Source organism: Mesocricetus auratus, unplaced genomic scaffold (genome assembly GCF_017639785.1).
Source record: "Mesocricetus auratus isolate SY011 unplaced genomic scaffold, BCM_Maur_2.0 Super-Scaffold_100676, whole genome shotgun sequence".
Taxonomy (NCBI): domain Eukaryota; kingdom Metazoa; phylum Chordata; class Mammalia; order Rodentia; family Cricetidae; genus Mesocricetus; species Mesocricetus auratus.
Genome location: NW_024429266.1, coordinates 129,598,641 through 129,619,513, shown reverse-complemented (window position 1 = coordinate 129,619,513; position 20,873 = coordinate 129,598,641). Strand labels below are relative to the sequence as shown.

General features: G+C 39.5%; 2 gene segments (V, D, J or C); both read right to left on the bottom strand.

The window, feature by feature from the left end:
• On the bottom strand, window positions 1–597 carry LOC121136999. The segment is given in 2 exon segments: window positions 1–338; window positions 460–597. Coding segments are annotated over 2 exon segments (459 nt in total).
• Window positions 598–17,398: 16,801 nt separating this feature from the next.
• LOC101842327 lies at window positions 17,399–18,003 on the bottom strand. The segment is given in 2 exon segments: window positions 17,399–17,721; window positions 17,842–18,003. Coding segments are annotated over 2 exon segments (468 nt in total).
• Window positions 18,004–20,873: the final 2,870 nt, after the last annotated feature.

Here is a 20,873-nt window from a genome sequence, read left to right as displayed (position 1 = left end):
TGCTTCCATGGGGGTTTATGTTATGACTTGTATCACTGTGGAAGGATAACTAACAGACTGTACACAGTAATAAGTTGCAATATCTTCAGACTCCAGGTTGCTGATGATGAGGGAATAATCTGTGCCAGACCCACTGCCACTGAACCTGTATGGAACACCATTCCCCAAGTTGGATGCACCGTAGATCAGGCGTTTAGGAGCTTTCCCTGGTTTCTGCTGAAACCAACTTAAATAACCACTAATGCCCTGACTTGCTCTGCAAGTGATGGTGACTCTGTCTCCCAAAGATACAGACAGGGAGGATGGAGACTGGTTCATCTGGATGTCACATCTGGCACCTAGGAGGGGAGACATAGATAATTCTTAGATTATTATGCATGATAATAGAGGCCTCCCCTAAATGCCAATCAACAATAAGTGCAGTGTAACAATTAAATATCCATTTTATTTCCTTTTTACCTGGAAACCAGAGCAACAGGAGACCAAGAAGCTGAGCAGGGGCCTTCATGTTCATGCTGAGTCCTGACTTCAATAACAACAGTATAGGGTATGACTGGTATATGAAGAAGTCTTCAAGGGTGTGCACTGAGTGCATGCAAATCATTGGTATCCAGGTAGTGCTGGACACAGCTGCAAGACTTGCTTATCTCAACCTTGAAGCAAAAGCCCATGGTCCGCAAATGCCCAAGTCAGACCACATAAATGTCTCCAAAGGCTGCACTTCTTTTTCAAGTTTTAAATTTTTACATTAACTTTCAAATGTATACAAGCTCTTTTTGGAGCAATATGTTTCATATATATTGGGAGAATATAGACAAATATCCTACTGTGAGGGAAGATACAACAGAGAATGTACTATTAAATCTACAACTCGCTCAAATAATTCTGATTCATTAAAAAAACTGTTTTCCTTGTGAAGTATTTGTGAGTTTGGAGCAGTCATTTCTTTAAATTAAAAGTATAATTTATCAGGACCATTTTAATGATTTAAAAATAAGATTCTACAGCTGTAACCATGCTTACTATGGTACAAAGAGAGGAATTACACAGTAGGTGCACATATTACACCTTGATCCCAACCATGTGTTTCACTCAGAGCTCCAACCCATTTTGAAAATGGAGGTATTTTCATACTCACAGACTCGATGGGTTGCTTCTTTTCCTCAGTTTTGGATCATCCATATTTGCTCTTGTCTACCATTTACTACTATTTCCCACAACTCATCATCAGAAGGCATTGGCTAGTGATGATAAACATGAATATTTTCCAGAAAACACAACTACACAGCGCATGCTTTCTTTGTATTACAAATGACATATTTACCTTGAGCAGTAACTGGAGGCATTACCCTGATTTAGGTGACAGTCTCACTGTCCTCATTTGTGTATCAGTCTCCAAGCAAGCTAAGAAGGAGACATGATTGTGCAAACTTGTAAGACAAATATTGGAATACAGAAGATCACACATCTATGTCTTTGTCTTGGCCAGCCAGCCTCACTTATCCTCAGAAGAAGTAGAATCTATCCAGTCTTCAGCACCCATGTCCTAGAGCCTGGGAATCCAGAGGGTCTGTTAGTGACATTACTGTGAAAGAATGGACAGTGTTGCAGCCTGGGCCTGACCATGCTGATTTTCAGAGTCTGGTCTTCACTGGTGGGTGGTAACAACCACCTAGGATTAAAGCAGATTCTCCAGGATACAGGACATCATCCCCATCAGGAGAACAACACAGTAGCTCTTGGTGGAGGAATTGGATTGCTAGTTTATCTGCCTCTTCACTTCACTGTATTTCTGGTGATATCTACTAGCTCTACCTCTGCCTCTCTTTGACCTTTGAGTCTTGTAAGACAGTTCTGCCTTCTCATTTGATAGCTAAGGATATGGAGGAAGCCTTGTTCAGGACACATTAGTGGATGATAACAGGAAGATGACAGTTCCTGTCAACACAAAACAGCAAGCAAATCATTATTTTTTAGGATATCTGGGAATCTGAATTCTTACCACACCTCCTTTAGTGATATATTCAAATATGAAGGGAATTTCAGGAACATTCGAGTTCCCTTTAGCGTAGTCCCTTAGCTTGGATTAAGTAATAAATGATTTCTTCTACATTATATCTTCCTAAGAAATTGTGTGGTGATGGTGTGCTAGTGCAGAGATGCCATCTTAAAAAATCCAACAATATCTTGGTGGCACTCTGATTTCAACACATACAGTTCCTATGGCCCCTGTGGTAATGCTGCATGGGACATCAACAAAGACCTCAGCTGTAGCAGGAAGACAGATGCAGACATAGCCCTAGGCATTTTCTAAGGCCCAGATATCACCATGTCAAAGGTAGCTGTTGCATGGGAATCAAGATTCACTAGACTCACTATAGGTTAAGTGAAGTTTATTCAGCAAGAAATGCACTTACACAAGAGGTGGGTGAGCACCACAGGTTCCAGCTCCAAAGATCCTCCCAAGCTCTCCTCTGTGACCCAACCAGCCTCCAGAAAGTAAGCGTGTCCCAGACTAAATCCCACAGGATCATGTACACACCTGTGACCATGCCCAAATGGGTGTGGTCATCGCCACAAGTATGAAGTTAGAACTCTGACTACAATTCCCCTTTTAGTCTAAAGAAAAAGATTTGGACTTGATATAAAAGTACATACAAAGATAGCAAATATCAAGAGTGCACTAAGAGAAGAAAAAGTAAGAACATGCACCCTCAAGACCTATTGCCAGTGAAGCAACAAGAACAACTGGCAAGAACTACATATCCAGTCCTAGGGTAAAGGCATAGCAGTTAGATCTCTCCCTACAGATAGCAGCACAGACCAACCAATCAGTATGGCCCTGGCAGCAGCAAAAACCTCAGACACCAATATTGTCTCAGGTGACAAACTAGACTCTGAGCATCTGCATGGCCTCAATGATAACAGGAGTCATCAACTTAGACCCTGGCTCCTACAGGGCCATGATCCCAGACATGTCCCTGGGCAGCAGCCAGGGCCTGGAAAACATCAAAGCCCTGGATGGTAGCACATGCCACCAAGATCAGCATTGCTCAGTGGTGGCACAGCCCTCAGACTCCAATATGGCCACAGGTTGTAGCTGAGACCTGGTGCATCTGTGTGGCTTTCAATGACATTATGGGCCAGGAACATCACCCCAGGTGATTATTGTGAGAGACCCATGGACCTTGACATGATCCTTTGCATCAGCCCAGACCAGGATGTCATCATAGCCCTAGGTGTCAATATACCACAGTCAAAACAGTATGACCCCTGTGGCGGTGTGGTCCACATCACCAAGAACCCTGGCATTGGCATGGCACACAGTAATATAAAAAGCTAAGGACATCAACAGAGGCTTTAGTTGCAGTGGGGTCACATACGCAGACATAACCCTCACCTGCAGTGTGGGCCTGTATGTCATCATGACACCTAGAGGCAATACAGGTCACTCAAATCTGTGTGGCCACAACTGCATCATAAACCTCACACCTCCACCTTGCCTCAGGTGACAGCCTGAACCCCAGGAACTTACATGCCCTTTGGTTTAAATAGAAGCTACAGACATCAACACAGATCCTGGCTTATTGAGGGCCATAGTCACAGTCATGGCAGTACAACACATCCTGGGATCACATGTCTCCACAGCTCCAGGGGGCAGCATAGGCCACTTTAATCAGCATTGCCCTATTGTCAGCATGGCTTTTGGATACCGTCATGGACTGTAGTGACTGACCAGAGACTGGGCATCAACACAGCATACAGTGGTTACTGAAAACATGGATATCAACACAAGCCTTGACTGCTGTCAGGCCACAGACCCACACATGACTCTTGACAGCAGCTCAGGTCTGGATGTCATCGTGTCTTCTGCTAGCAGCACAGGCCACTCAGATCATCACAGCTCCAATGGTGTCATGGTCCTTTGATACCAAAATAGTCAAAGGTGACAGCCCAGACTCCAAGCTTCCTTATGGCCTTTGGTGGCAATGTGGGACATGGATGTTAATATAGATTCCAGCTGCAGTAGGGTCACAGACCCAGACATAGCCCTCGGCAGTAACTCAGGTGTAGACCTCACCATGGCCCCAGGTGGCAAGCAGGCCACCCACATCAGCCTGTTCCTTACTGAATTTGCTTCTTCAGATCTGCCTCTTTTCACAACTCATGAACCATTGTGTTTCTCTTTCTCTCCTATTTCACCAACAATACATTTGTTCAACATGATGTCACCTATCTACCTAGCACCACAAGGCACCAGGCAGGCCTGAAGATGCCTTCAGCAAGCTACAGACTGTGAGACTCCACCTGAGTGTTTCACCTACCTGAGTACATGACACCAGGCCTGACAGTGAATACCTTCAGCCAGCCCACATGTTGTCAAGAAATTCTATGTGATCTTCTCTGTGACACATTATTATCTTTCTAGGTTACAGACATACAGTGAAGTCTCCAAGATTCTTAAGGTTTCACCTTGAACCTTTAACATTGTTTTACTGAGTGTGTTTCATGTATGGTTCATTTCAGTGCTTACACTGCATATTTCTAAAGATCAAGTTTTCTTAAGTGCATGCCCTTTTCTGAATGAGTATTCCCTGTGTGGAATATTATTTTAGATGTATTTTATTAGTTTATCCTGTGGAGTCTTTTTTAATGATGCAAAAATGTGTTGCATTCTTTTATGTTGCTTTTGTTTCATTCTGTGATGTTGTGTTACCTTGCCTATCTAAAATACCTGATTGGCTTAATAAAGAGCTGAACAGCTAGCAGCAAGGCAGAAGAAAGGATAGGTGGGTTGGCGAAGGGAACAAATATGAGGAGAAATCTGGGGGGGGGGCGAAGTTCTAGGAGCTAGTGAAGGAGGAGGATGTTAGGAACCAGCTATACAGCCACACAGCCAACCATGGAGTAAGAATGAAAGTAACACATACAGAAGGAAGAAAAAGAAAAAGCCCAGAGGCAACTGGTAGATGGAATAATTGCAGTTAAGGAAAGATGGCTAACAAGGCAAGCTAAGGCTAGGCATTCATAAGTAACAATAAAACAATGTGTGACTTATTAGGGAGTTCAGTGCTGGAACCCCAAAAGAGCTGAAGAATAAACAAATAACTATAATTTCCTCTCATCACCCCAAATATTTTAGGTAAAGATAATAGAATTCAGGTGCAATCTGACCAACAGGTCCAACTGTAGAAATTGAGCCTTGCTTAATGTAATATTCAAATCAAAGAAATCAACTTTGTGATTATTTCCAATAAATAAATGCCAATTTTCTTATTACTTCATAGTGTAATTCCAACTTCTTAACATTCCCATCAAAATATGGAAGCCATAGACACACTACTGAGCAGTGCCAGACTCCATGCCTACGATGGTCTTACAAAAACCTATCCAATTTTCTGACTTGCTTTCCTTAATTTTGTATTTTTCAATAATATTTTGGTGTGTAAAACTTATTATCACACTAAATTAACACACAAAATTCTCAAAGAATTGCAGAAAAGACCAATCAATTGCATGTGTGTCAAAATATTCCCAATATCGTAGACATATCTCATCTCAGGTTTACAGATCTAAAACTCACATTTGCATTCTAGAAGACAGGACCTGCCATTTCATATATGGCCTGAAAAGACTTGGGTAGTAGCTTCCCTAGAGCTCACCCTCCTTCCCTTTTACTTCTATTAACCCTCTCTTTCATTACAAGGAATCTATAGTATTAGCCACCACAAGAACTGAAGAGAGTACCTTATTGTGAAAAAATGAACTTAGAAAACTCAACAGTCAAGGCAAGATTACTGAAGAACTTTCATTTCTGACCAGAAAGGGGAGGTTCTCCCTGTAGAACAATATGCAAACACTACAGAGGATGAAGTTATTTAGGAAGGAAAAATGGAAAAATTATGCAAGATTCTTATGTTTGAAAAGCCACATAAGGCTCTCAGACCATCTCCACTCTCTCTATTATCCCAGAACCAATTCTTATGGTCACCCTTAGCACTACAACAGAACACCATCTGTAGTTTTGATCTCCCCTTACACATCTCTTCTGGATTCCACAGATAATCCAACACCAGCTATAGCTTCCTATCCCCCCTGTGCACACCTCCTGTGGATCCCAAATCTATCCCTCACTGTCTTTCCCTTCTGGCCTCATTTCTATGTCCCAGTCACCAAATCAAACATACACTGGCTGCTTGACCACAAGTAAGCTTGTCAGAAGACAAGATAGGCTGCTTGTAAACATTGTCCACTCTCTATTACCTTGGACCCTATTCTCAGAGTCAACTCTGCATCTGTAAAAGAACACAAGATCAGCTTCCCCTACTTCTTCCCATGCCTCCTGTGGATGTCCACACCATCTTTCCCTGACTTCCCCTTCCCCAAACCACCAAAAGCAGCAAACATCACACCCATACCATAATCACACAAGCCTTGCAGGTTAGTACAACAGGAGACACTTAGGCAACACACTGAAAATACAGAGAAGAAACAAAAACTAGAGATTAAAATCTCACCTAACCAAGATAAACTCAAAAATCAGCACCTAGACCCATAATCACCCCAAACCCAGTTGCCTAGATGCCAGTAACAGAACACAATCAGTAACAGACAGGGCACTATGTCACCACCAGAGACCAGCAATGTTACCATATCAGACTCTGGCTGTTCCAACATAGCTGACACACAAGGAAAACACCTTCAAGCTAATTATATGAAGATGATAGTGGTATTTTAAAAAAAGAAATAAATAAATTTCTGAAGTAAAACATATACCAACCGTTAAAGGAAATGAATAAATCACTTAAGGAAAGCTAAGAAAAAAATTAACAATTGGAAACAAAACAGTTTACAGCCTGAAAATGGAAATAAATGCAATAAAAAAACACAAACTGATTAAATCATGGACATTAAATATTCAGAAATAAAAACGGTAACTGCAGAAGCAAGCTTCCCCAAGAGAATATATGACACAGAAGAGACAAGCTCAGGAATAGTTTTAGCATTGGACCCCAGCTGATACAATGGGCAACTTAATTTAACTGGAGACACCAGTAGAAGGTTCTAAGAGTAGATAATAAAAACTGTTCTTGGTGAATAATCATTTGTTCATCTTCATATCCTACTATAAGGGACTAACACATTCAGAGTACCAATCAAACAGAAGTTTTCCAGAAAATGAATGGCTACTGCTTACAGACATATACTTCATAGTGATGGGGGAGTGACTGTACAGTTATGTTGTGGACTTCCTGGGTTAAGTGAGGCTGGGTTGAATTAAAACATGCAGCACAGTGTGAAAGAGTGGCACACACAGAGTGGTAGATGAACAGTCAGATTCCCTGAGGAAGCTCCTCTGACAAGGCTCTGCCCATGTGTTGACAAGACAGCAACTAGACACAGGAACTGAAGGGAAAGTGGTTCCTGTCTCTAGCCACTCAGAGAATTAGGGGTTCTAAGTTTAAACACTGGGAGTTTTACTACCTGGGGCTTTCCTCCCTTTTTCTTTTGAACTTAACTCTCCTGAGTTATTCACTGGGTTACATGTCAAAAACTTTCAAATGTCTATCTTACTGCTGAAGTGCCATTAACCTTCTTTGCCCCAGTTTCTAGTTCTATGAAACTGAAAATAATAACACAGTAATAATACTTATTTTGCATTATTTCTGTAGTTTTCAAGTGTCTTTGATCCCTGGATTTCATAGAGGTAATAGCGCTCATCATTCTAATGATTTTGCTTTAATTAACAAATCACACAGACTTTTAATCTTGGACTTTCTCAAGTATTTCTCATTTATGTACTCTCAAAAGTTTACCTTCAGATATTGACACAGGACATTGTTCTCCTGTCTTATACACTCTTCACTAAGCATTTTATTCTCATCATTTCAGTGATGTCTACCCCCTGGCTTACATTACTGAAAAGTGTCATTCTGGTACATACAGAAAATCATTTCCTCAAACAATTCCATTATGGTTTTATTCTATATTATAGTTAAAGGCAATTCTAGAGCACAGTGCTTCATAAAGTAAGGCTTTGTATGAATCCCTGAAATGATTAACTTACTTGCTTATTGATGGTGCCACATGTGAGAAATCTTAAATGTCTATTGTTTCCCAGAAGTCCCATTAATCACTTTAATAAATTTAAAGAGTCATAGCAATGTACTTACATGCCATAAATTTAAAAACAACACATATCAAAATATAATAAAAAAACTTAGGCTATTTTCCATTGATTAATGGTCTGCTTTGCTTTATGGGTAGATAGTTGAATTGAAAGGTAGACATTATGTCTGTCATCTAACTGTCTGTCTACCTTGTCATCAGGTACACACTGCAAGTCCCAGAACCTTAGTATTATGGAATAATACTCTTGTATACCGTAAACATTTGTTACTGGCAGTGCCAGGGGATTGCCTGAGGACAGCCACAGAGCTTCCCATTCCGGTGGGGGCCAAGCACCCCAGTTCCCAGGTCTTCTTTCCCACCAAAGAGACCAGGAAACCAGCGTATCCAGGTAAGCAAGGTCATGAATTCCAGCGTGCCTTCCAGTGCCAGGAGTCTCCCACAGAGCCTCCTAGCCTGGCAGGAAGCCAAGCACCCCAGATCCCAGGTCTTCTCTTGCACCAACGAGACCAGGTGACCAGCAGGTCCCGCAGGACCAGGTAAAATAGGCCCTGTAAGCAGGCCTTCATTCCAGTGCCTGGGGATTGCCACAGAGCTTCCCAAACCAGCAGGAGACAAGTACCCAGATCCCAGGTAGTCTCTTCCACCAAAGGGACTAGGGGACCAGGTAGGAAATGAAGCATCCCAGATTCCTGGGCTTCTTCTCCACACATGGGATCAGAACTAGGACAAGGAATAGAAGAACTACCAGAGTATTGGACTTGCTTGCACCTACCAAAAGGTAATTCTGGTCCCCTAACCACCAGACCAGTAAGGGGCTCTTTCTGCACCCACTAGAAAAAGATATGGGAAAGAGACAATACAAAAAACACTCTCAGCAACAGAAAAACAAATATGACACCGCCAGATTCTAGAGACTCCACAGCAGCAAGACTCCAACATTCCAAAACAAGTGAAGCAGAAGAGAATGACCTTAAAAACAACTTCATGAAAATGGTAGAGGCCCTAAAAGAGGAAATAGGAAAATCCCTCAAAGAAATGGAATAAAAAACAAACCAAAAATGCAAAGAAATGGAAGAAAATCAAATCAAAAAATTCATAAAATGCAAAAAATGGACGAAAAGATAAACAGAAAATGGCAAGAAACAGTTCAAACTGTGTAAGGGTTGAAAACTGAAATTGAGAAAATAAAAAACCACAATCTGAAGAAAGGCTGGAAATAGAAAAGCTGGGCAAATGGTCAGGTACTACTGATACAAGCATTACCAACAGAATGCAAGAGATGGAAAAGAGAAACTCAGGTGTTGAAGATACACTAGGAGAAATGGATTCATAAAAAAAGGAAAATCTTAAGTCCAACAAATCCCTAACACAAAACATCCAGGATATATGGGACACCATGAAAAGACCAAACCTAAGAATAATAGGTATAGAATAAGGTGAAGAAAACCACCTCAAAGGGGCAGAAAACATATTCAACAAAATCATAGAAGAAAACTTACCCAACCTAAAGAAAGACATGCCATTGAAAGTACAGAAGCTTACAGAACACCAAATAGAGTGGACCACAAAAAAGTCTCCTTGCCACATAATAATCAAGACCCAAATATACAGAATAAAGAAAGAATATTAAGAGCAGCTAGGGAAAAAGGCCAAGGAGCATATAAAGGCAAACCTATGAGAATTACACCTGATTTCTCCATGGAAACTCTGAAAGCCAGAAGGTCCTGGATAGATATTCTACCAACATTAAGAGAACATGGAAGCCAGCCCAGACTACTATACCCAGCAAAGGTCTCAATCACTATAGGTAGAAAAAAACAAGATATTCCATGAAAAAACTTGATTCAAGCAATATGTATCCACTAACCCAGCCCTACAGAAAGTTCTGGAAGGAAAACTCCAACCAAGAAAGTTAACTACAACCAGAAAACCATAGGCATTTGATAATCACACTTTAACAACAGCCAAAAGAACAAAGGGGTAGAATTCCACACATAATTACAGCAACAACAACCATTCCAAATCAAGGAAGAATGAGCAATCAATGGTCATTAATATCCCTCAATATTAATGGCCTTAACTCACCCATAAAAAGACACAGGCTAACAGAATGGAACTGAAGAGAGAAACCCATCTACAGATTAAATGCAATCCCCATTAAAATCCCAGCACAATTATTCATAGACCTTGAAAGAACAATAATCAATTTTATATGGCAAAATAAAAGACCCAAGATAGCCAAAACAACCCTGTTCAACAAGGCAATGTCCTGAAGCATCACCATCCCTGACTTCAAGATCTATTATAGAGCTATAGTCCTGAAAACAGCTTGGTTTTGGCACAAAAATAGACAGGTAGACAAATGGAATAGAATTGAAAACCCTGACATTAACCCACACATGTATGAACATCTGAACTTTGACAAAGAAGCTAAAAATATACAATGGAAAAAAGAAAGCATCTTCAACAAATGGTGCTGGCATAATTGGAGGCTGGCATATAGAAGAATGTGGATCGATCCATGTTAATCGCCATGCACAAAACTTAAATCCAAATGGATCAAAGACCTCAACATAAATCTAGCCATACTGAACCACTTAGAAGAGAAAGTGGGTCATACCCTTGAATGAATTGGTGCAGGAGACAGCTTCCTGAACATAACACCAGTAGAACAGACAGTGAGATCAACAATTAATAACTGGGACCTTCTGAAATTGGGAAGCAAAGGACACAGTCAGCAAGACAAAAAGGCAGCCCACAGAATGGGAAAAAAATATTCACTAACACCACATCTGACAGAGGGCTGATCTCCAAAATTTACAAAGAACTCAAGAAGCAAGTCTCCAAAACACCAAAGGATCCAATTAAAAAGTTAGCTGCACATCATTTGTAATAGCCAGAACTTGGAAGCAACCTAGATGCCCCTCAAACAAAGAGTGGATAGAGAAATTGTGGTACATTTACACAATGGAGTACTATTCAGCAGAAAAAAACAATGGAATCCTGAGATTTGCAGGCAAATGGATGGCACTAGAAGAAACCATCCTGAGTGAGGTAACCCAGTCACAAAAAGAGAAACATGGCATGTACTCTCTTATATATGGAATTTAGACATAGATCTGGGAAGTGCCAGCCTACAATCCCATGGCCAGAGAGTCTGGGAAACAGAACCTTCATTCAGTGGCTGATGGAAGCAGAGGCAGATTCCCACAGCTAAACACTGAGCTGAACTCAAGAAAGCCAGTGATGGAGAGAGAGGACTGATGACCAAAGGGATTAAGACTGGGCTGGTTTAACCCCCAGAAACAGCTGACTTGAAAAGGGCTAGCTCTTGAATCCCAGATTGGTGCCTGGGAATCCAGCATGGCCCTTGATCAAGACCACCTGAATGTGGGTGTCAGTGAGGAGGCCTAGGTAATCTATTGAGCCTTGGGCAGTAGATCAGTATTAATCCCAGATATACAAATGGACATTGGACTCCCATCCAACAATGTGAGATGCACTCTCACCCTGAACTCTTGGAGGAGGGTCTAGGCCCTGCCCAGGATGAAATGACAGACTATGGATACCCCCATGGAGGGCCTCACCCTCCCTGGGGAAATGAAGGGATATTGGGGGGCTTGGGGGAGGGCATGGGAGGAGGAGAGGGAAATGGAGAGGGACCTGGAATTGACATGTGAAGCAACCTTGTTTCTAATTTAAATTTAAAAATAAATAATAAAAAAAGAAAATATAAAAAAAGTTTTGTCACTGGAATTGTTTTAATAAAGAGTTTTTTGTAAGTAACTAGGCAGAGGTTTTAGGCTGTGTGACAAAACTAAGAATGCTGAGAAGAGTGGAGTCAGGACTTGCTAGCCAGATATAGAGGAAGTATAATGACAGTGCCATATTGAAAGAAGGTACCAAGACTTGTGGCTAAACATAGATAAGAATTATGGATTAATTTAAGTTTGTGAGCTAGTAGGTAATGAGCCTGAGCTACAGTCCAAGGTTTTATAAGTAATATTATGTCTCTAAGTCAGTTATTTGGGAAGTGGCTACTGGGTGTTTGGAAGTTGCAGGTGAGACAGAAACTTCTGCTTTCTTATAGTGCTCCAACATGCAACATGCAATCCACATAAAGCCTGAGAACCCTTTTTAAAGGTCTAGATACAAAAAAACAGAAGCAAGAGCAGCTTCATCGTTCATGTCTCTCATGTGGGCCATGGTACAAAGATGTGGTCCCTAGTGGAACAGGCTTGAGCTATAACATGGCTGATTCCCACTGTCTCATACAAGTCGAGTTATATAGTACTCAGAGGGTTTAGTGCTTCTTCTCATGCAGACAGACAAGGTTAGAGATACCTTAAGGAAGGATTCAGACAAAAAGGCCACAGAGCGGGTCATGGTGTGTTTAAAGAATGTGCAAGGGCTTGAGAGAGAGGAGAGAATATACATAAAATAGTTTAAGAATAAAATAGTAAGGTCGTTTATAAAGAAATACAGTAATAAAATATATAATAAGTCACATAAGGATGGAAAATATATGGAGAGTCTTGATATTATATGTTATTGTGTTGTCATTAACTTTTTGAAGTCTAATGAACAAATGATAAATGCTGAGATACATTTGATTATAAAGCCTGCTGTATTAAGCCAACCTATATATTTTTCAAATGACTTGACTTCAAAATTTAAGTCATGGGGTATATTTCTTGGGGAAAGAAATTCTCCTTTTGTTTCTGCAGGAAATGATAGTCTCTGGATTCATTATGTATTAAGAAAAATCAGGATTGTTTGAGAAATACCCCCTGAAATCCTAACTGCAGACATGAAAAAATAAAACTAAAGTAACAAGACATGTAACATATATTTTACCTGTTCAAACAAAATGAAAAAAATTATCTTTGACTGGCTTGTGTACAATATACAGTTTCTACTTGTATTAATACAGATATGTATGGCAAATTTTAAAATGCATGTATTCTCAGAACAAGAGAACCATACACCAATAAAATGGTCCAAATGATCCAATACAAAACAACTTCAAGGCTACTGATTGAGATGATCTAATCTCACAAAATTCTACAGCCAAGACTTCTGGAAATGGTCTGTCAGATACACAGGCTTAAGGGACCAAAGATGAATGACACAACATTTCAGAGAAACTTTGGGAGACTGTCCAGGCAGCCTGATAACACTGACACTATGTAACATTTCACCCTTCTGTGGCCTTTGACGGAGTTAAAGACTAAATAGTTATATGGTTTTCCTTAGTCATAATCCAAAGTAAATTAGATGCAGAACTTTAGTATCACCAAGATAAGATATATGATTAGTATTTTCTCTAATTTTGCCAAATGCAAACAGATTTGAATGTGTTGCTATAATTCTTACTTAATAATTTTTGTTGTTTATAATATTACTATGTTTAAGTTAAAACCTTCATTTTTAAATTAGACAAAAGGGTGAAATGCTGTGGAATAATCCTCTTCTATACTGTAAAGAATTGTCACTCAAAATGGTTTAATAAAATGTTGATTGACCACTAGCCAGGCAAGAAGTCTATAGATGGGGTCACCAAACTAAGAATTCTAGGAAGAGGAGTTGCCATCTAGGCACAGAGGAAAAAGATTAGATTGCTATACTGAGAAAAGGTAACAAGCCTTGTGGACAAATATAAATAAGAATTATGGGATATTTTAAGTGTAAAAGCTAGTTAGTAATAAGCCAAAGCTAAAGGTTGAGTTTTATAAGTAATATTAAGTCTCTGAGTCAATTATTTAGGAACCAAATGCTGGGTGTTTGTGAATTGGTGGGACAGAAACTTCTGCTTACACCTGAGGGTTGTTAACTTAAAAAATAGCTGTATTGTCTCAATACTTACTGACATTTTTCTATTATACACATGATAACTGTAATGATGGCTACCACGTTGCCCTAGGTTTGAAAATAGCTAAAAAATTAACAGCAGTATTCACTGATGGAAACACTGGAAGGAGTTATATCTCATACCGTTGTCCTCTTTCTGTTGAGGTTAAGTACCACAGTAAGTGTACACAGTAAACAGAGACCAATATCGCTCTCCTTAGACATGAGCAGATGCCATTACTACAGCCTGTGACACCATGGAAAATTTTGTTATTTTATTTAAAAAGTCTTCTCTAAAACATCCTGAGTGAGATAACCCAGACAAATAAAGATAAACATGGTACATGCTCACTCATATGTAGATATTAGTCTTAAAATAAAGGTGACTATGCTACAATCCACAGAGCCAGAGATTCAAGGTAAAAAAGAATGCATGGGGGATGGGACACCCAAATCTCTGTAGAAAGGGAAAATAGAAGGGATTCAAGAGTGGACTAAGGGCACATGGGAATAGGAATATGAGAGATGAGGTTAGGAGGACATGCTGACAGGCACTTCCACGGAGGATGGCATTTCAGTGTTGAAAAGCAGTCTGGTGAAGATAAACCTCCAAGAGTCTATGTGAAGTAACCCCAAATTAACCTCCTAGCAATAGGAGATAAGTACCCTGAATTGGCAGTCTTCTGTGGCTAGATTTCTGCCTGGCATAATTGTCTTCAGAAAGGCCTCATCCAGCAACTGATGGAGGCAGACACAAAAACCCACACCCAACTATTATATGGAGTCAGGAAATCCTGTGGAGGAGGAAAAAAAGAGTGTAGGAGTTAGAGGGGTCTAGGACTCCATGGGAAGGCTCACACAGTCAACTAACCTGGGCTCATAGGGGATCACAGAGACTGAAATAAAAACCAGAGACCTCCATAAGGCTGACCTAGGCACTCTGCATATATGTGGTAGTTGTGTAGATTGGTTCTCTAATGGGACTCTTAGTGGAGGTAACAGGGGCTATATTTGACTTTTTACTGACTTTTGAGACCCTGCTTTTAATACTGGGTCACTTTGCCCATCATTAATACATGGGGAGGTGCCTTGTCTTACTGCAACTTCATATGCCATGTTTTATTGATAATCCTAGGAGACCTTCTCTTTCATGGATGGATACAGAAGAGGAGGGCGTTGGGGTAGGAGGCAGGGAATGGGGGAAAGGGACTGGAAAGGGAGGATGGGAGAGAGTCTGGGGCCAAGATGTAAAGAAATTGAAAAATATAAACAAATTAATAAATAAATAAAATGTCTTCTCTACCAAAGTAATTTAACTTATGTGTAATGTGATACAGGGATATAAAGGAAAGTCCTAAAGTAATTTCTAGGATATCTTCCTTATGTTCCTGCTCCTCTTTTTCACCTTCTGATTCTCCAGCTTTACCATCTTGTTTTCCATGACAATCATGACCTAGATGAATGTACTTGACAAGTCAAAGGCCATTTTAAGATTATAAATTACTTCCTCCTGCTGACAATGAAGATTAATTATATATCTTAGTGCCTTAAAATCATTTCTATGGAAGTCTGTAGACAATTAAGATATATATCTAAGGAGACAAAGAATAGTGGCAAAATTATCTCACTGTCATGTGCAAGCTATACAGCTCAGGCAAATGTAATACTTAGTTTTAAAAATTTAGAGGCATTTTATAACTCATATTACAAAAAAAGACAAAAATGTCTGCTTCCACCACTTGTATACAAACCAATAGCACAATATTTAAAAAGGCATAATAAGAAAATAAGTAATGAAAGAAACGAAATAAAATATTTCCTAATGGATAACACACAAATTCATAAAGAAAGAATATCAACATAAATATTTAAGAGAAATTACAATAAAATCTTTACATATACTATGGATAACATAATTTCCCTTGTACATTAAACGTCATCCATGTGAGTAGAGAATATGTCTGTGTTCATAATATGAGCCACCTTTTTAAAAATGCTTTTATATGTATGACTATTTTGCCTGTATGTTTGTAAGAACATTGTGTGCAAATCTGGTGCCCCCAGAGGTCAAAAGAGGGTACTAAATCCCCTGCAACTGAAGTCAAAGATACCTATGGGTCAGCATATGGGTGCTGAGAATTAAACACAGGTCCTCTTCATGTGAAAGTGGTGGTTTTAACCACTGGGTGTTCTATTCACCTCAGTGAACCACTTTTAAATGTATATTTTTCTCCATTGGACATATAAAATCAATGTAGCACAACTAATACTCCATAAGGGGTTTCTAAGTTTGACCCACTCAGTCTAGAATTTATGTAGAAAAGTAATAAAGAATAACTAAGAAAATCTGAAGCATATAAAAGTGATATTATATCTTTTGACTTGATTATTCTTTTTGTATAAAACTAGAGTGATTAAATCTGTATTCACTATAGATGTATAGATAGATGGATAGATAAAAGGGACATCATAAAGAGGCAGTAAATAGATGTTACCCACATAAGATTTCCAAAATAAAAAGAACATAGAACATTGTTCTTTTGGTTTTTGTTTGCTTGTTTGTTTGTTTGGGGTTTTTTTTGGTTTTTTGAAACATAGTTTCTCTGTGTAGCTTCAGATGTCCTGGAACTCCCAGAGATCTTCCTGCCTCTGCCTCAGAAGTACTGCTATTAAGGGCATGCGCGACCACCACCTGGCTGTGTGTTGCTTCTAAAACTATGCTCTGGAAATCAATTCTTCACTAATATCACTTTTAGAAGCATATTTAAGACAATCTTTTAGTCACACACACATAAATCTATATTTCAGTTCATGAGGTAGGATTAAAAGTGATAGGAGTGTGGCTCAACATTGTTTGATTTTTGTAAACAGACAAGAGAACACAGCAGCCATTAGAATTCTATTTAAACTGCTGCAGAGAGTTGAGATCATCAACACCCACTGAGGGAATTTGAAGACACAGCAGAGTATCATGGTTAGACATCCTTCCCTTTGTCTGACACTTGCACTCTAGCTTTTTTGAGAAATGCAAACCTCCTCTCAGATGTCAGCTTCTCTCAGTAATATTTTCTGCCCTTTAAATAGTGGCACTTACAAACTAATTTACTGAATTTATGTAATGTGTTCTGGAATGTTCACAGAAGTTTCCACTATTCTGTATGAGTCCAACCATGGGATACAACTGAGACTCCTCACAGAGAACGACTGTGTCCTCTGTTAAAAGTAGAAAAGGTGTTGGTACTCTGTATAGCCGGATGTGGTGAAGAAGGACGATATGTGGGGTACAGAGAAGACTCTTTAGACTATCTTGTCAAAACAAATGACTCTCCATGAACTTTGCTGAAAATCCTGTGACATCTGAGAAACCTTTAACAGCTGGGGCAGCCCAGCCTCTCACTTCTGCTTCCATGGGGGTTTATGTTATGACATGTATCACTGTGGGAGGATACTTATCATACTGTAGACAGTAATAAATAGCCATATCTTCATACTCCACGCTGCTGATGGTGAGAGAATAATCTGTGCCAGAACCACTGCCACTGAACCTGGATGGAACACCATTCTCCAAGTTGGATGTACCGTAGATCAGGCGTTTAGGAGCATTCCCTGGTTTCTGCTGAAACCAGTTTAAATACCTGCTAATATCCTGACTTGCCCTGCAAGTGATGGTGACACTTTCTCCCAGAGATGCAGAGAGGGAGGATGGAGACTGGGTCATCTGGATATCGCATCTGGCACCTAGGAGTGGAGACATAATAGAACCCATATAGTTAAACATGATACAAAAAGACTGCCCCCAAATACCAATCAGCAATAATCACAGTGTAACAGTGAGATTCCTATTATTTCCTTTTTTACCTGGAAGCCAGAGCAGAAGAAACCCGAAGAACTGAGCAGGAGTCCTCATATCCGTGCTGAGTCCTAACTGCACTGACAACTGAACAAGATGTGACTGGTATATGAAGAAGTTCTCAAGGCTGTGCAGTGAGTGCATGCAAATCATTGGGAACTAGTTAGTGCTGGGCACAGCTGCAAGATTTGCTCATCTCAGCAACTTGGTACAAACACAGGGTGCCTAGATGCCCAAAATGAAACCATATATATGCCTCCAAAGAACACACTTCCTTCTCAAATAAATTATACATAACATTGCTAATGCATATAAGCTCTATGATAAATAATTTATTTCAAAGATATATAGGTGTAATATAGAAAGTATCCTTATAAGGGAATAAAAAACCGAGAAGGGACTATTAAATCTTTAACTCACGCAAATAATTCTGATAGGTTAAACAATACTGTGTCTTCTCCTTGGGATGTGTTTGTGAATTTTGAAGACTAATTTCTTTAAATTAAAAGGATAAGTTATCAGGACCATTTTAACAAATTAAAATAAGATTATATATCTTTAACTATACTGACTATGGTACAAATATGATTACAGAGTAGGTGCACATATAACACCTTGATCCAAACATATGTGTCACTTAAAGTCCTGACTCCATATGAAGATGAAAGCACTTTCATACTCACAGATGAAATCAGTTGCACTTTTTTTCCATTTGAGATCTTCTATATTTACCCTTTTATATGATTTTCTCCTACTTCTTACATTTCCTTAGCACAAAGGATTGATTAGTGGTGACAGACCAGAACACTAATACAGAAAATATTACTACTCAATACATGGCTCTGCTAAATATTACAAATGATATTATCAGCTTTCACTCTTGAGCAGTAACTGAAGTGATTATGGGCCAAAGGCTAGGTAGAGGAAAATAACCTATTCTTCAGAGGCACTCTATAGTTGCTTTCTTATACTATTAACTAGATGCAATGTCTTAGTTTCTTTCACATACTAGTGGCACAATCAACTAGGGATAGGGTTTTGAACACAACATTTTGTAGAACACTATAACCTCAAGCTATAACATTCCTTCTCTGGCCACAAATGTTCATGCTTGTCTTAAAAAACACAATATATTAAAACAATTTGTGACTGTCAACTCTTAACAGCTTCAGAATTTTGTAAAAGTAAAGCCAAAAGCCACCTGTTAAACTCACAACATAATATTAGCTGTAAGATTAGATAAAATCTGTGAAAATAGAAAATGGTTATTATGTTGAATGACTGTAATCATGACATTCCTCACACTTATTGACAATGATGTGTGAATCTGGCCTGTGCTATCTATGAAGATCATGCCTCAAAAATGAAAGAAAGAGGAGAAGCAGAAAGCAAGCAAAGGAAAACCAGCCTGCATTCCACAACCCCAGAGAAACCGGGAAAAAAGAATGGCCCTAAAAGAGACATACATGGACTCCCTGAGAAGGGTAAAGGGACAAGATCTCCTGAGTAAATTGGGAGAAGTGTGGGGAGATGGAGGGAAGTAGGAGAAAGAGGAGAGGAGATGGGGAGGGAGGGATATCAATAGGGATCAGGAATGTAGAGTTGGGGGAAGAACAGAGGAGGAGGACAAGGACAGAGATACCTTAATAGAGGCAGCATTTATGGACTTAATGAGAAACATGGCACTCGGAAAATGTCTAGGAATCTACAAGGATGACAGCAACTAATAATCTAAGCAACAGTGGAAAGCTACCTTAAATGCCCTTCATCTGTAAGGAGACTGATGACTGCCTTAAATGCCATCCTAGAACCTTGATCCAGAAGCTGATGGAAGCAGCAGAGACCCACAGCTATGCACTGATCTGAACTCCTGAAATCCAGTTGTAGAGAGGGAGAAGTGATGAGCAAAGGGGTCAAGAAAATGCTGCAGAAACCCACAGAAATGACTGACCTGAGCTAGTGGGAACTCACAGACCTGAGTCAGACAGCTGAGGAGCCAACATAAGACTGAACCAGAACCCCTGAATATAGGTGTCAGTTAGCAGGCCTGGGCAGTCTGTGGGGCCTCTGGGAGGGGAACCATTATTTATCCCTAGTGCATGAATGGGCTTTGGGAGCCCATTCCCTATGGTGGGATATTCTCTCAGTCAAGATACATAGGGGAGGGCCTACGTTCTGCACCAAATGATGTGACAGACTTTGATGATCCCCTATCGGAGTCCTTACCCTCCCTAAGGAATAAATGGGAGGTGGGATAGGGGGATGGTGTGGACAATGGGGATCTGGAGGGAAAGGGAACTGGGATTGTTATATAAAATAAGATTGTTTTTAATTTAAATTAAAACTTTAAAAATCACAAAAAAGAGTATAGGCAAGCAAGATGTTTTGTTCAGACAATTCTTTTGCCAGAAGGTTGAATATTGTGGTTACAGAGAAAGAATGAATAATTTTATTATTGATCTCAAGAGGTAATCTTAGAAGAAATCTTAAAGGAAATACAAAAATATTTTATATATGAAGAGGTCAGCTCTACTTTAAATCTTTAGCATGCATACCCATGCATCAACAATATACATGAGTGATTATATATATATATATATATATATATATATATCAGGAAGTCAGGAAGTTAAGGGCAGAAATAAGTACAGTGAATTAATCATCACCTTTGATAATAAACCCAACCTAGCAAGAAAGCTATGTCAGCTACTAGTAAGTGGACTGCCTTGTTTTTATTCCCTGACATTAATGAATCCATCACTCAGCTACATACACTTCTAAAATTTATATTGTCTCCTTGGGTTTTTTTCTTTCTTTGTTTGTTTGTTTTTTGGTTTGGTTTTGTTGTTGTTGTTGGGGGTTTTTTTTTTGCCATTTCAGGAAGGCTCTCAGTCCATACTGGAGACTCCAGTTTATTCAAGCGTCCTCTTAAATAGCATGCCAAAAGCAGGCATACTGGCAAAAGACATCTATCATCATGTATATATGACTGACAAGGAAAAACTTCCTTTAAGCCTGGAGATGGTCCTAGAATGCACGT